This window comes from Ochotona curzoniae, unplaced genomic scaffold, assembly GCF_017591425.1.
Source record: "Ochotona curzoniae isolate NIBS_2020 unplaced genomic scaffold, NIBS_Ocur_1.0 contig_605, whole genome shotgun sequence".
NCBI classification, from domain to species: domain Eukaryota; kingdom Metazoa; phylum Chordata; class Mammalia; order Lagomorpha; family Ochotonidae; genus Ochotona; species Ochotona curzoniae.
This window is the reverse complement of record NW_024466491.1, coordinates 2717268-2733061: the sequence shown is the minus strand read 5'-3', so window position 1 is coordinate 2733061 and position 15794 is coordinate 2717268. Positions and strand designations below refer to the sequence as shown.

Here is a 15794-nt window from a genome sequence, read left to right as displayed (position 1 = left end):
CCCAGACTGCCCAGCCCCTGTGCCCTCCCTGGGGGTGCTGATGGGGGCCACCCCTTCCACCCCAACGGTGACGACGCGCCCCAAGTCGTGAATGGAGTCCACCCCATGCGGCTTCACCTCGACCTTTTTTTTTTTATTATTTGCATTTTTAAAAAAAACAATTAAATTAGAATACAAATATTAGAAAACGGCGGCCCTCTGCCGCCAGGCGGGCGGCCGGGGTTTCCACAGCACGAGCGAGGGAGGGAGCCCGCGCGCCCCGGCCCCGTCCTCCTCATAACCTGAACCGGTATTGCTTGCTTCCTGACAGAGTGGGTCGCTTCACACACAGGGGTGGGGGGCGCACGGCGCTGGTCCCGGGGGTCCTGGCCCGCCGGCCCCAGCCCAGGCTCCCCTGTGGGCGGGGCTGGTCCTGCTGGAAGAGCGAGGTTGGGGGGACCCGGGAGCGGAGGAAAGGGGGTGCCAGGCAAGCCCGGGGGAAGGGGGAGGGAAAAGAACCCAAGAGCGAGAAAAGAAGGGTGAGGCGGCCGGCCCGGGGAGGGGGCGCCGCGGGGAAGTTAACCTGAATTGGAGTTACCGAGGTAGCTGGCTAAGAACTGAGACCCCCCCACCCCGACCCCGCCTGCCCCCCGGGCCGCCCCCATGCGCTGCACTGCCAGGTCTTGCAAACACCAAGTTATTGCACTTTCAACATAAAGACACCCGCCTCGGGCCCCCGGCTCCCCGGCGCGGGCGGCGGCAGTTGGGGTGCGGGGGTCCCCGCGAGGGACAGCGAAGCGACCCCGGCCCGGCGGGGGCGGCCAGCAGGCGGCTTGCCTCGTGCTTTTACAGAGTTTTGAGTTTCTGTCTGTTTCACTTTTTTTTTTTTTCTCTCGTTTTTGTACCTTTTTCTGTTTTTTTTTCTCTTGTTGTTTCCGCTGTTGTCGTCGTTTTTCGCTGATCTATCCCCGGAGAGGGGGAGTGCGGGGGTCCGGGCGTGGAGGGGGAGGCCGGGACGCGCAGGGGAAGGAAGTGACCACGGGAAGGGCCCGCGCCCGGCCGCCCGCCCGCGCCCCGCGGCGAGAGCACCAGGAGGGTGGCGGCCCGGCCGTCGTCAGCAGGCGGGGACCAGGCCCTTGGGGAACGGGCAGCGGCGCTTGGGCCGGGGGCCCTCCTCGTCCTCCTCGTCCTCCTCCTCTTCCTCCTCCTCCTCGTCCTCCTCCGAGGACGAGCTGTCCAGCGTCAGGTCCACCACGTCGGCGCCCGCCTTGCCGTTCTCCACGCTGCCCGCCGGGCCCCCGGCGCTGCCCGGGCCGCTGCCCAGCGCGCTGCCGCCCCCGCCGCCGCCGCCCCCGCCGCCGCTGCTGCCCCCGCCGCCGCTGCCGCCTCCGTTGACGCTGGGGGCCGGCAGGAGCCCGTTGGCCTCTGAGGCGCCTGTGGGCAACAGGGGCGGGCGCGCAGGTTGGATGCGGGCGCTGGCAGCCGGGAGCGCACAGCGGAGGGGCAGGCGGGGTGCGGGCGGGTGCAGGGGGGGACGCAGGCCTCACCCAGCACAAGGATCGGGGCCTGCGGGCTGCAGCTGCGCTCCCTCTCGGCGCGGATCGGGCACCACGAGCCGTCCACCAGGTACTCGATCTCGTCCGCGTCCTCACACTCGCTCAGAATCTTGGAGAGGAGTCTGCGGCAGCCGCAGGGGGCAGTGGGGGTGCGGGCTGATGCCAGGCCCAGCCTGGGGCCCCAGCATCCCCCAGATCTCTCCTGGCTGCCCACACAGCACGCCCACCCATCCCCTCCAGAGAGGAGGCTTTCCTGAACGCGTGCTGGTCCAGGACCAGGGCCAGGCAAGGTGGAACCAATGGACACCCGGAAAGCCCTCCTCCAGGGAGACTGCCTGGCTACGCCCAGGCCACGCCGGCTGCTGAGACACCTGCCCTGGCCCCTTAGGCCCCGGGCTCTCAGGGTGGCCTGAGTCTATAGCGTGCACACCAGGCTTTGGTGAAGGCGGCGGCCAGGCCACGCAGCTGCCCGCTGGGAACAGCAAAGCCATTCAGGCTCAGCCCGTGCCAGCCGGCCAGGCCCGCCCCAAGGCTCTCCGCTGAGGAGGGTGGCTCAGTCCCTTCCAGCAGGGGACCCAGGCTGAGCTGCCAGCCCTAGGTTCAAGTCCCAGTGGCCCTGTGTTAAGATGGACTGCTTCAGGACAGGGCAGGACGAGGGGAGGGTAGAAGGGGGTGTCTGTGGGGGAAATCAAGCCACGCTCTGGCCTCCTGCCCCCCAGTCACGCGCTGCCTAGAGGCATGGGGACATGGGGGAGGGTGTGGCTGGGGCTGGGCAATGTCAGGTGCCACAGACAAAAGGGCTCAGTTTCTGGAAACCCAAGAGCAGAGGGCAGGTTCCCTCCTGCCTGAGGTGAAGGGACATGTTCCTGCGGGGCCCTGGTATCCTCCTCCTGCGTGGGACCCACAGCGACAGAGCTATGTAACCCGAACAGAAAGGCCTGCAGGAGCGGCAGCCGCCCGCAGAGGGACTCACCCGTCGATGATGAGCTGGTCGTAGGGAGCTGGCTTGTCGCACACGGGGCAGGTCCAGGTGGGCTTCTTCTCGTTCATCTGCAGGTAGAAGACGGCGTCGAAGCACTGCAGGTGGGCGCAGGTCTCGGCGCGGCATGGCACCGTCAGGCGCATCTTCACCAGCTGCGGGCGGGGGGGGCCGTCAGCAGCGCCCGGCGGCACCAAGGCGGGCCCCCCGGGGTGCGGGCCCAGAGGCAACTCACGGGGCAGATGAGTGAGACCCGCACGCCAGTGGTGGCGATCTCGCTGTCAGGGTCCAGGCGCAGCTTCTCTTTGACTGGCCAGGGGCAGAGGGCGAGGTCAGCGAGGGGAGGACGGGCGGCGATGGGCAGCTTCTCCAGCCGGCTGCCCACTGGGGCACGGCCCAGGGATCAAGCAGCAGCCCGGAGCAGTGCTGCACCCCGCCCCGTCACCAGGACATAGAGGCAGCAGGGACCCACCGGGAGTGTGTGTCCGAACAACAAAGTCTCAACTTTTACAACACAGAACCCATGACATGAGGGGTTCTGAAGCCCCCCAACCCCGGGCACCACCTCCAGGCCGGCAGTGAGCCTCTGACCTGGTCACCCCCTTTCCTTTACCTGCCTGGGAAGCCCCCATGTGGACCTGGGCTGGCCAGCTGGTGGCAGTTGGCCAGATGGGCACCCGGAGTGGCCAGGGGGCAGACTCCTCCCTTGGGCCAGGGTCCTCGGCCGCTCCCCTGCCACAACTGCTCGCCAGCCCGAGCCGAAGGCTGTGTGGCCCTGCACACTCCGGTGGACACGTGCCCCCCCACCCCAAGCCGGCCGTGTGGCTCACCCAGCGCCTTGCACAGCTCCGGGTGCTTGATGCCAATGGTCTTCAGCCGCTGCAGCAGCTCAGCTGAGCTCAGCTGCCGCACCAGGTACAGTGCCACCGAGTAGCTCTGCGGGCGGGCATGGGGGCGTCAGTGGGGGCCGACACAGGGCGCGTGGGGGCGTCAGCGTGGGTATGGCACGCGCTCTCACCTTGCCATAGTTGCCCCAGGTGACAGTGATGCGGTTGGTGGCCGAGGACAGGTACATGAGGTGCGTGAGGTTGATGGGGCGGCAGGGCCTCTTGGGCTCCACGCCGGGCTTGTTGGAGGGGTAGTAACCCTGCAAGCAGAGCGGAGGCTCAGGCTGTGGGGACCCCCAGGGCCCCGGGCACGCACACGGACCCCGATCCTCACCGGCACGGAGCAGTAGCTGTGATTGACCTTCACAGCAATGTTGGGCGGGTACTGGTCCTCCTGTGGGCAGCTGGTGTCTGAGTAGCAAATTCTGCAAGAACAGCAGGGGCCATGGGGGCTGGGGGCAGGGCGGGCACAGGGCCCGAACCCCGGGGCTGTGCAGGCACAGGGGGCGGGCTTACCTCAGGACCACCTGCACAGCTTTCACTCCGGGCTGCAGCTCTCTGGCAGGGACAGCAGGAGGAACAAGAGCGGAGGTCAGGCTCACAGGGCTACTGGAGCCCAGGCCCACCCCCAACCCAGACCCCCGCCTGTGCACCCCCCTAAATAGCACCCAGGGGAGGGACACTCTATCACCCGGTACGGCCCCCCCACCCGCAGAGAGCACTGGGTGGCTGGGGGAACAGGACCTGGCGCTATCCTGAGGGGGTGGAACGATCTGGAATCAGGCAGCAATTACCCAGCTGACAACACACTCTGAAGCCCCCCTCACATGTCTTCCAGCGGGGCTGTGTGTGCTGTGTGCACTCAACCTCAGACTCAGGGAAAGAGCCGTGCAGGAACTTGGGGAGAGCGGCAGGGGCACCCAGGGCAGGGTTGTGGGGACAGAGAGCACCCCGTGTGCCCTCAGGTAGGTAGGGTGAGGGAAGCAGCTCAGGGTCAAAGGTCCCGCAGGGAGGTTCCAGAGGCGCCCGAGGCCCAAGCCTGGCAGGGGCCTCACCTGGAGTTCCGGATCAGGTCCACCTGCCGCGGCGTCAGGGCGAAGATGCACGGGCTCTCCTGCAGCTTCTCGCTGTTCTGCGGGACTGAATGCGGGCTAGGGTCAGGGTCGGAGGGTCAGGTGGCCCCTCCTGAGGGCAGGAAGCCAGGACAGAGGCCAGGGGGACGGCTGGGCCAGCCCAGTGCCTGCTGCCCACAGCTTCCCTGGCCTGGAGCTCCACCGGCACGGCACAGGCCACGCTGGGAGTGGAGGACAGAGGACGGGCCGCCCTCCCACCCTGGCTCTCGGCTGGTCCCCAGGCCAGCTCAAAGCAGGGGCCCCTCTCGTGGGCAAGTCACAGCCAAGTCTGCCCCATGGGAGGGGAGGGCAGGCAGGTGGCCAGCTGTACCGTGAGTGTCCCGGGGCTGGGACTCGAGGAGGAAGGACACAGCGTCGCTATCGGGGCGCCGCAGGCCGGACAGGAAAAGGCGACCCACTCACACACGAGAAACCCCAACAGGAAGAGGAAGGCCAGGCCGGAGGCCCCCGAGGAAGCAAGCGGCAGCCGAGTGAATGGAGCAGGCGGCCAGCAGGGCCGCTAGGGGCAGAGGGCTCGGGCAGAGCCCACCGTTTCTGGGAAGACTGGGAGGGCAGGGTTGACCCCACGGCCTCTCAGTTTCACAGGAAATGTCATCCACAACTCGTGAACCATGAATATGATGGTTTAGTGAAATGAGCAAACTTCCCAAGATGCAAACCACCTCAGACGGACCAAAGTGCTTCTCCCGCTGACAGAGGGGCCGGCACTGTGCCATCAGCATCCCATATGGGCACCGGTTCGTATCCTGGCTGCTCCACTTCCCATCCAGCTCCCTGCCTGTGGCCTGGGAAAGCAGTGGAGGACGGCCCAGAGCCTTGGGACCCTGCACCCGCGTGGGAGACCCGGAAGAAGCTCCTGGCTTCAGATCGGTTCAGTTCCTGCCGTTGCAGCCACTTGGGGAGTGAACCAGCACAAGAAGATCTTTCTGTGTCTCCTCCTCTCTGGAAATCTGCCTTTCCAATAAATCTATAAACACACACACACACGTCATTTCCTCCACGGCTGCAGGGGCCCAGGGCTTCAGGCCATCCCCGGCTGCTCAGAACAGCCATGCACAGCAGCAGGGAGCTGGATCTGAAGCGGAGCAGCAGGGACTTGAACCAGAGCCCACAGAGAATGCCAGTGCCCTAGGCGATGGCACAGCATGCAGCACGGTTGCGTGAATACTGAATGTGACAGTCAACAGTAAATATCAAAGGCACAAAAATGCAGATCACGGAACACTCCCCCACACGCATCTCCTTTTCCTGTTTCTGCACCCCATTAACAATTTTTGTTTGTTTTTTAAAAGATTTATTTCCATGGGAAAGGAAGATAAACAGAGAAAAGGAGAGACAGAGAGGAAGATCCTGCATCTGCTGCCTCACTCCCCAAGGGGCTGCAACGGCAGGAGCTGAGCTGATCCAGTCAGGAGCCAGGAGCTGCTTCCAGGTCAGCCACGCGGGTGCAGGGTCCCAAGGCTGTGGGCCGTCCTCCACTGCTTTCCCAGGCCACAGGCAGGGAGCTGGATGGGAAGTGGAGCTGCCAGGACATGAACTGGTGCTCCATGGGATCCGAGCGCATGCAAGACAAGGACTTGAGCCACTAGGCTACTGCACCGGGCCCAATAATTGTTTTTAACTACACCTCCACCCTGCAGGACAGACCCTGGGTGCACAGGTCACCTCCTCCAGCTTGGCTTCCTGCTGACACAGCCTCACCGGGGGGTGGGGGCAGGAGGGAGTTACAGCCCCCTCGTCCTTGGGCCCCTGCTACCCATGGGGAGTCCCTGTAGAGCTGCCGGTTTCCGCCTGACCCAGCCCGGGCTGTGGTGGCCATCTGGGAAGCGAACCAGCGGATCAAAGATGCTACCTCCCTCTCTCTACTTCTCAAAATAAAACTCCTCCATCCCCAGGACTGCAGGGGGAGGGCTGCGAGTGGGCGCACCGGGCCGGGTCCACAAACACCTCCTCTCGTTCAGCCGCACAGCCCACAGGCACCTGCTCCCTGGACTGAATGAGGATCACCACGTTGAGACCGTGCCCAGCGGCTTCCGGTGCGTACTGCTCAGAGTCCTCAGGCGGCCCGGCCCTGCACAGCAACGGACAACCAGCAAGTTGTAGACCGACCGTGGGAGAGTGGGAAGGGTGGTGGCAGCAGACGCCAGGTACCCGGGGGGTCGTGAGTTGCTCACGGACACGCACACCCCGGAGGGGCACTGGGAAGTGGCAGCTCACATACCTATGTGCCATACCCAAGCACTGGCTGGACTCCCAGCTGCCGTGCCTGGCAGAGTAGAGGGGGTGAGCCAGGTGTACTCCGTGGGAGACCTGGAACTCCCGGGTACTGCACCTGGGAGAGTGGGGGGGGTGGCCAGGTACACCCCCATGGGGGACCCGGATGGAGTCCTGGCTGCGGCCTGACCCAGCCCCGGCCACTGTGGCCCTCAGGAATGATCTGACCCTTTCCGTCCCGGGGGCCGTCCGCTGGACACATACCCTGCCTCCCGACCTCCAGTCGGTGCCAGGACACTGGCGGGCCCCCAAGGGGGGGAGGGTTCTCAGTCTGCACACAGGCCCTGGGGGAGGCTGCGTGCCAATGGCCTCTGTCCCCAGGATAGGCCACAGTGGGCCTGTCCCCCTGATCTTGCTTCCCAGACCTGCCCTGGAACCTGTGACCTTCGGGTGAGTATGCATGAGTGCACACTGGCACACAGCCCTGGCAGGGCTTCCCCACCGGCCCGAGTCCCCCACGAGGCGGCTCAGCTGGGGAGGAGTGCGGCAGGGGTGAGCCCAGTGCAATGGTGCAGCAGGCTAGCCTGGTACCTGTGACACTGGCATGCCATGGGGCTGTTGGATCCAATCCCGGCTGCTCCACTTCCCACCCAGCTCCCTGCCTGTGGCCTGGGAAAGCAGTGGAGGACGGCCCAAGGCCTTGGGACCCTGCACCCGCGTGGGAGACCTGGAAGAGGCTTCTGGCCCCGGATGGCCACTGCAACCATTTGGGGAGTGAACCAGTAGATGGAAGATCACCTCCCTGCTCTCTCCCTCTCTGTAACTCTGCGTTTAGAGTAATAAATGTTAAAACTGACAGAGAAAACCAAACCAAAAACCAAGTGAGGATTCCACATCACAGGCGGGGCAGCTGTTGGCCCAGGCCCCAGAGCCTGAGGAGCGGACACCTGAATGGCCACACTCCTGCCAGCTGTGACGTCAGCTGGGGGGCTGCTGAAGGGGTCCCCGCACACCCGCTCCTCCGCTGCCGGGGTCAGCAGCAAACTCACGGCCAGCTGCCGCTGCCGTTCACGCTATCGGCAAATGCCAAGTGTCGACTCGGCTTGCATGCCGTGACCCTGGGCATCGGCTGCAGCGCCCCCAGGCCTTGGCTCTGCAGGGGAGGCCTTGCCCCAGCCACTCTCAGCTCTCAGGGCTGGCAGGACGTCCCCAGCACCCCGCGGCACCCCGACATACCACTGCAGCAATGAGTTGGCTCTGGGTGCCTTGTACATCCCTTAAAAAAACAATACCTATTTCTCTAGAAAATTGGCAGTGCGGCGAGAGAGGAAGACATCTTCCATGCATTAGTGAACTCCCCGGTGCCCATGCTGGGCCAGTCTGACGCCAGGAGCCCGAAATTCCTGTGGGTCTCCCACATGGGGGGCAGGAACCCAGGCACCTGGGCCACTTCCCCCTGCTTTTCCCATGAGCAGGGAGCTGGATGGAAGCGGAGCAACAGAACACGCATGGGTGCCCATATGGGATGCCAACAGTACAGGCAGCAGCTTCACCGGCTCTGCCACAGCCCTGGCCCTGGGGCACCTCCCCCTGACCAGAGCCACAGTCTGCCCACCCCGGCTCAGTGTAATACCACAGCCCAGGACGTAAACAGGGCGGGGCCCGGCCAGACGCACGCCGTCCTCGCTGTGCCCCGCACTCGTGGCTGTGTTCACACGCACAGATCAGCACAAAAGAACAGAACTACCTGGCCCAGTAACCCAAACGAACGACAGAAACATCCCGGTGAACGCGGCCAACGCACACGGGGGGCGGGGGGCATCCTCGGGTCGGTCAAGTCGCCGGCATGGCAGAGCCATCCAGGCCACCTGGCCGGAACCCGCGGAGAGCGACAAGGGAGACCCTGGCTGGACGCGAGGGTCTCATCCCTGGGCACTGGGACGTGTGGGAAGTCCTCTGTCTCCTCTCTTCTTCCAGGAACAAGAATAAATAGCAAATTTGGAAGCAATGATTTCACCCAATTTTCCTGAAACCTCAATCCTCCCCATCTGGATCAGCCGTGTAATCGTTATTTTTACAAAATTAAAAAAAAAAAAAAAAATTGGGGGGTGAGGCCATGGCAGCTAAAGTCCTTGCTTTGAGTGCGCTGGGATCCCACATGGTCAACAGTTCTAATCCCGGCAGCTCCACTTCCCATCCAGCTCCCTGCCTGTGGCCTGGGAAAGCAGTGGAGGACGGCCCAAAGCCTTGGGACCCTGCACCCACGTGGGAGACCTGGAAGAGACTCCTGGCTCCTGGCCTCGGATCAGCTCAGCTGCAGCTGTTGCAATCGCTTGAGGAGTGAACCAGCGGGTGCAAGGTTTTTCTGTATCCTTCTCTATGTCAATTCGCCTAACAAAAATAAAGCTTAAAAAAAATAATAATAATCAAAATAAATAAAAAAACCAAACCACTCGATTTGGGGAAAAGCGAGGAGGCAGGGCCGTGCCTTGAAGGCTAAGGAGTGTGTGGACAGAGGCACCGGCCTGGCCTGAGTGAGGACGGCCAGGAGCTCCAGGGCCTCCAGGGGCCGGCGGGAGCGGCAACAGGAGCTGGAGCTGGAGCGGCAACACCCAGGCCGGTGAGACCTCAGCGAATGGGGCCAGGGTGGATGTTGCAGTACTGGGTCCACCTGCTGCGCCGGCACCCTGCATCCAAGTGCAGGGTCCAGCTCCCTGCTAAGGCGCCTGGGAAGGCCATGGAGGCTGGCCCAAGTGCCGGAACCCCCGCCACCCACGGGGAGACCAGGATGCAGCTCGCGGCTCCCAGCTCCGGCCTGGTCCAGCCATTCGACGTGAACCAGCAGATGGAAGCTGTCACGCTGCCCTTCAAGTGAACAAACCCATCTTCTAAAACAAGCGGGTTATTTCAGCAAAACAGACAGCAGAGAGGGAGTGTAGGGGACCACCGCAGCCTCACGGGCCTGCAGCACCTTCGGGTGGCAGGAGGGTCCAGGCTGCGGCCCTCTGCCCGGCCCCCACACTTGGGTCTCAATGGCTCCCGTTCAGAGCTGGGCTCAGGCCCTCTTGCATTGCCAGGCCGGCCCCTCCGCCTGGCTTACCGCAACTACCCCTCGGGCACGCCCCGGCTGACACTGCCTACAGGAAACTCATCTGACTGCCACCCCTCACGCACACCCTGGCACCCTCCAGCAGCTCCCGGGCCGGCGTCTCCGCCAGCTTGCTCTCAGGGAGTTCTGCAGGCCCCAGGAGGGGCAGCTGCATGCGCCAGGCCCCTGCACGCGGCTCAGGCAGCAGCTGGGTGCCAAAGCTAGGCTCCCCCCTGCTCGGGCCGGGGGGCTTCGGGCAGCCTGTCCCTGGGTCCTGGGCTCTGTCAAGGTCAGCAAGACCCTCGAGGCAGGTCCGCTAAGCCACAGGCTGTGGCTCCCCCTCGCTCAGCCAGGCTGGGGTCCTGGGTTTTAAGCGGCTGTGGCCAGGGCAGAGCCGGAGGGGCCAGGCGGGCTGCTGGGAAGCCCAGCAGACAGGGCCAGCTGTCTCCAGAGGCCCTTCCGGCCGTGGCTCCCCTCCCCCAGCCCGCCTGGCGGCCATGATTTATGGCTCCTGCCCACGGGTGCCGGCTCTTCCGGGGAAACAGCCAGGGTCGCAGGCAGGGCGGGGGGTGGATGGGCAGGGAGTACTGGCAGCTCCTGAGAGGCCCTTGGTGGTCCCAGCGGGGAGGGCCCTGCCCAGGGTAGGCAGGGGGCGTCATGAGCCAGGAAGGCTGAGAGACGAGAGAAGGGGGTTCCTCACGCGGCACCCGGGAAGCCCCTGGAGCCCCAGGGCCTGGGTATCCAGGCTGAGGGTGCACCCGGATAGGAGCGGGGCGGCTCCTTTGTTCCCAGCCACTGCACAGAGTCTTTCCTCGCGGAGCCAGGGAGAGCAGGGCGCAGGGCACGGGGCGCCGGCTCGCCGGGAGATCAGGTGACGGGTCCCTGGGGCCCCGAGAGCAGCACCGACCGTGGGGCAGGGCAGGAAGGAAGCCGGCGGCCTCCGAGTTCAAAGGCATTTCCAGCCCCAGGCTGCCCCGCGGCCTGCAGGTGGACACGCCGCCTCACTGCCCCCACTCTGGGGTCTGACACCCCAGCTGGCTCCTCCTCCTCCCCCAGCCCTGTCCTGGGGCCCCAGAGGCTGCCGGGGAAGGGGGGCAGGCAGGCTTCCGGCAGGCAGACAGAGGACGCTGTATACGCTGTATCACTCTGAACAAGAGCTGCTGGGCCAACCTGCCTCCACAGGCCCCCTGGGGAGAGGGGTGGTGGGGAGACCTCTAAGGGTGCCCTGCCCTCCCCTCGGCCAACCATAGCCCCCAGGGCTGTGACAGGCAGCCCACCCCACCCCCACCTGCTCCAGGCAGGCTGCTGGGTCAGCAGGGAGGGAGCCCAGAACTCCTGATGGGCGAGGGCAGGAGGTAGGGGGCTGGCAGCAGGACCCAGGGTGGGGCCACACCATGGCAAGGGGTACCCTGCAGCCAAACCACAGGGGTGCTGTGGCTGCCACCAGACATCCTCACCACAGACATGCACTCGAGTGCCCCACCCGCGCAAAGCAAGGGCACGGGGACGGAACAGGCACCGGGCAAAGCCAGGCACTGGGACACGGCCTGGCCCTGACCACGCTCCCCGTGCAGGCCATCCAGTTGCACCATGGGGGGAGCTCCCCGGGACCTGCCCCCCACACTTGTGGGCAGTCGTGGCCTGGGCTCCTGCAGCCCCCAAGCTCACGGACAGGCCACGCGGTCCTGGGACCCGGTCCGGCAAGGAACCAAGCGGAGCCTGTGGCCACGGCGGCCAGCCAAGCAAGTGGCAGCCCCCCACGCCGCACCGCGGCCGACTCACCCAGCTCGGTGGGTTTGAGCAGCTCGTCCAGCGTGTTAAAGAAGGGCAGCTTGACGAGGCGTACCTCCGGCTTGAGGGCCTTGGCGGGCAGGCGGCCCAGTCCGTTTAAGTACTTGCCATACAGCACGGGATAGTCGAGGTGGGGGCCCGCGAGCGGAGTCCTGGGCCCGGCGCTGGGCCTCTCGTAGGACGCGTGCATGGCCAGGGGCTCGAGCGGCCGGTGGGGCTGCGCCAGCGGCTCGGCGTTCTTCTTGGCGTAGCGCGTCTCGTACAGCTCACGGATCTTCTTGAAGAGCTCGGGGCTGCAGTCGAACTGCACCAGCTGCAGGGCCCGCGTCACCAGCTCGTGCTTCAGGCCGCTCTTGCTGCGGCCCACGAAGCCCAGCAGCATCTGCAGGTCGGACACTCGGAAGCTCATCACCATGTTCTGCGGGGGAGACGGCACAGGCTCAGCGAGGCGGCCCGGCCGAGGGCATCCCGGGGCTGGCACCAGCCCAGCCAGGCGCCGGCCAACTGTCTCGCCCTCGGCCGGGGCAGGTCCCCATTTCCCAGGACGCGCTGGAGGGGCCGTGAGGGGCAGGCAGCGGGACCCCAGAAACGGCCAGCACAGTGCGGCTGAAGCTATTCCGACACTCCCTTACCAAACCTGGGCCCCGCAGAGGCCCCCCGATGTCTGCTGGGGCCACGTCAGACACAGCGCACCTTGGGGCCAGCCCTCACCCACGACGCCAATCGGGGATGCCCCAGGGAGCTGGCTGGGAGCTGGCTGGCATGATGCAGGGGAAGGGGTGGCTGCGACCCTAGCTTACTGGTCTGGACTCGTCAGCAGGGTCGGGCTCTGGGCAGCCCATGCCAGGCCTGCGGGGACACGAGGTAGGGAACGGGGACTTCCAGGACAAGGACAGCTCCGGAGACCCCACTGCCTCACCCAGTCAGGGGCTGCCGGACACCCCGCAAAGGCATCCCGCGTATTCGCTCTGGCAACACACACACTTAAAAAGTCTCAAGGGATGTGAGAGAGCCCTGTGCCAGTACCAGCGGGCAACAAAGCCACACCTTCAGGAGGGCGAAGTGACCTGCCCCGGTTTCCCCAAGAGTGGACGGCAAGGCCTGTATTCCAAGCCACGCGTGACAGGCTCAGGGCCAGCTGCCTGGGAAGCCCTCCCTGTCCAGCACGACCACTACCCAGGGGTCTGGGCAGCCTGTGACTATCGGAGACACGGCCCCTCCCCTGACTTCTACAGGAAGGGGGTCGAAGGGGTTCGTGCTCAAAATGACCCTTCTAGAAGAGATTCAGGCCTCGGGCCGGGAGGAGAGCCGACCAAGGCACTGAGCGGTCAGGGCAGGCGGGCTGGGGGTCCCTTCAGCCGGACACCACGCTGCGCTGCAGGCCCGCACCCCAGGCACAGCCCATATACAGCCACAAGCTCCTGACTCGGCCTTCTCGACAGGTGCCACAGCCCCGGAACCTGCGCGTGACAGGGAAGGGGTTTGATGAGGAGGGCACCCCAAGTGTCCCCAGATCACTTCCTGCCAGCTCCATGTGGACCCACCTGCCCTGCCAGAGCCACACTCACTCACACATGGCACTGGCCGAAAAGGTGGGTGCGCAGCTTCTGGTGCCCAGGCAAGTCTGGGCTGGTGCACGAGCTGGAACCAGATGGGGTACCCCGTACCAGAACCCCAACAACATGGCCGAGCGGGAAGGGGGCCCGCCATCTGTACCCCCAAACCCACCTTCCAAGTCTCAAGCCGAGATCAGATCTGCAAGCTAACCACTTAGTGCCCTTTGCCTCCCTGCTGAGTACAGACCACACAGAGCCAGTCCAATGCCACAGAAGACGGGGTGGCAGCCCCCACGCCCCCTCCACCCTAGGGGCTGGTACAGAAAAGTCCAGAGCAGCGTAGGGCGATTCAACCGGGGGCAGGGCCCAGCTGGGAAAGCAGCTCAGAGTTCACCTGATCCTACTTAAGGCTCGGCCAGGCCCCACTGCAGGGCTCCAGCGCAATGCCAGCGACTTCAGGCCTGAGGCGACCCCTACCCCAGACGCCCTCACAGGGGCTGCGGGGTGTGTGGGCCAGGCAGCATGGCTAACAAGGCTGGTAGAAACACACACAGAATGCCAACAGCACAGGTTACCCTAAAGACAGACACCTACTGGGCCCGCCTGGGGGGGCAGAGGGGACCCACCAACATGCCCAGGCCAGAGTGCCGCAACTTTCCCTGCCAGGAAAGAGGCGTGTGCACCAGGTTTAGAAGTACAATATAGGTACAGATGCCAGGGAGGGAGGATGTGAGCCTGCGAGGGGGAGGGAATTGATGCGGGGACCCCAAAAAACAACACTCCACGGCCTCACGGATGCTGTCCAGAGGGACGGTAGGATGTAAACTCCCAGTGCTGAAACGTGGGGTCCCCAAGTCCCAGGGACGTGGAAAGGGGTACGAGAGAGTCCCCAAACTACAGGGAAGGCGAGAAGTATACAGGGTTGGGGCACCCAAGCCAAGAGGTGTACATGAGGACTGGGGTCCCACAAACCACAGGCAAAGGAAAAGGGCTATGTGAGTGTTGGGAGACCCAAGTCCCAGGGAGGGGGAGAGGGGTACATCAGAGCTGCGGGGTGCACTTAGCCACAGGGGAGAGGGATACGTGAAGGTTGGGGGGCTGAGTCACAAGGAAGGCCAGAGAGGTACATGAGGGTTGGGGTCCCGCAAATCACAGCAAAAAAGAGAGGTGTACATGAGGGTTGGGGGGCCCAAGTCCCAGGGAAGGTGAGAGGGGTACGTGAGGATTGGGGTCCCCTAAATCACAGAGAAAGCGAGAGGCACACATGAGGACTGGGGTCCCGCAACCACAGGGAAAGGAAGAGGGGTATGTGAAAGAGGGGGTTCAGTGCTGAGTTCCAGACAACAAACTCGGGGTACAGACACCCCCTCCGCCAGGGGACGCCAGACACGGGTCCCACACGCCAGCCTGTCCCCTACCGGGCACGGGACCCAGACGCCAGCCCTCCGGCGGCCGTGCGGGCCAGGCGGTCCGGGGGGAAGCGCGCCCCGGCGGGAAGGCGGCCGCCCCGCCCCCCCAGCCCTCCGCCCACACCCCGGGGTCCCGGGAGCCCGCGGAGGCCCGGGCAGGGTGAGGGGTGCACCGGGCACGTCGCGGAGCGCGGGCGGCGGGCACAGGCCCCGGGGCGCGCCCGGCTACCCGCCCCCCTCGCGTCCGCGGTCGGTCCGCCCGCGTCGCCGCCGCCGCTCACTCACTTTGGCCTCCACCAGCTCCGCCGCCATCTTGGCCACCAGCGTCACCCCCTCCCCCCGTGCGCCGGGAGGCCCCCCCCGCCGCCAGCCGCCGCGTCACGTGACCGCCCGCCACTCTGGGGCGGGGCCGCCGATTCGACCAATCGGCAGCCGCGCACGCCCTCGCGCTTCCTCCCCAACGCTAAGGCCGGCGCGCGCTGCCCAGCACTGCGCAGGCGTCACAAGCCACCGCCCGGATCTCAGGCCAATCAGAGCAGACCAATGCTGCCTCGCCCCTCCCCCTCTGGGCCTCGCTGCTCCTGAGGGCCACGCCCACTCGGGGAGCCTTAAAGGGGCACGCACGCGGCGCGCGCAGGTGCAGGCCAGGGTGCTGGGGCGCTTCGGGGTGTCGGGCAGCCCATGGCAGGGCACCCTGCGCGCGGTGGCCGCCCCGTGCGGGCCTGCACTCCACGCCACGTCGGAAGGCGCCGCGGGCCAGGGGACGGTTGGTTGCTCAACCGCCGTGCAGTGGGCGCCCCACGAGCGCCGCATCCGGGGCCTGGCGCACCCCCAAAGTTGGCGCCGGGCGTGGTGGGGGAGGGACACGGGGCCCCCCAGGCCCACCTGTCAGGCTGCTGGCCGCTCACTCCCAGAGAACCCCAAGAACACCCCACGCAGGAGCTCTGGGGGGGGCCCCTCCCTACGTTTTATTTTTGCAGCAAGAGGACAGAAGCTTTGTCCCCCCCAAATGAAAGTTCTCAGGCAAAAGAAAAGGGAAAAAAAATCCAAAAGGGATGAATTCTTTGGAAAGCAGAAGTGAACGCCGCACCACGTCAGGGCAAATATCAAGGTTGACAATTTGCGTGCCCAAAAGGGCCTGTTGGTGATGCTTACAGGAAAAGGCTTGGGAGCTGGGCCCACTCCTGCAGCGACCTTGGAGG

The 15794-nt window shown here is 65.2% G+C and overlaps 1 protein-coding gene across 1 annotated transcript; it reads right to left on the bottom strand.

The window, feature by feature from the left end:
• Nucleotides 1–905: 905 nt before the first annotated feature.
• On the bottom strand, nucleotides 906–14933 carry PIAS4 (protein inhibitor of activated STAT 4). The gene is made up of 11 exons (XM_040990625.1): nucleotides 14878–14933; nucleotides 11619–12045; nucleotides 4457–4541; nucleotides 3918–3959; nucleotides 3736–3826; nucleotides 3533–3661; nucleotides 3345–3450; nucleotides 2750–2823; nucleotides 2509–2669; nucleotides 1527–1657; nucleotides 906–1413 (listed from the first exon to the last, which is right to left on the bottom strand). Exons 1-11 carry the CDS (start codon nucleotides 14902–14904, stop codon nucleotides 1094–1096), a joined length of 1593 nt encoding a protein of 530 aa, XP_040846559.1. The 5' UTR covers nucleotides 14905–14933; the 3' UTR covers nucleotides 906–1093.
• Between the last annotated feature and the right edge of the window lie 861 nt (nucleotides 14934–15794).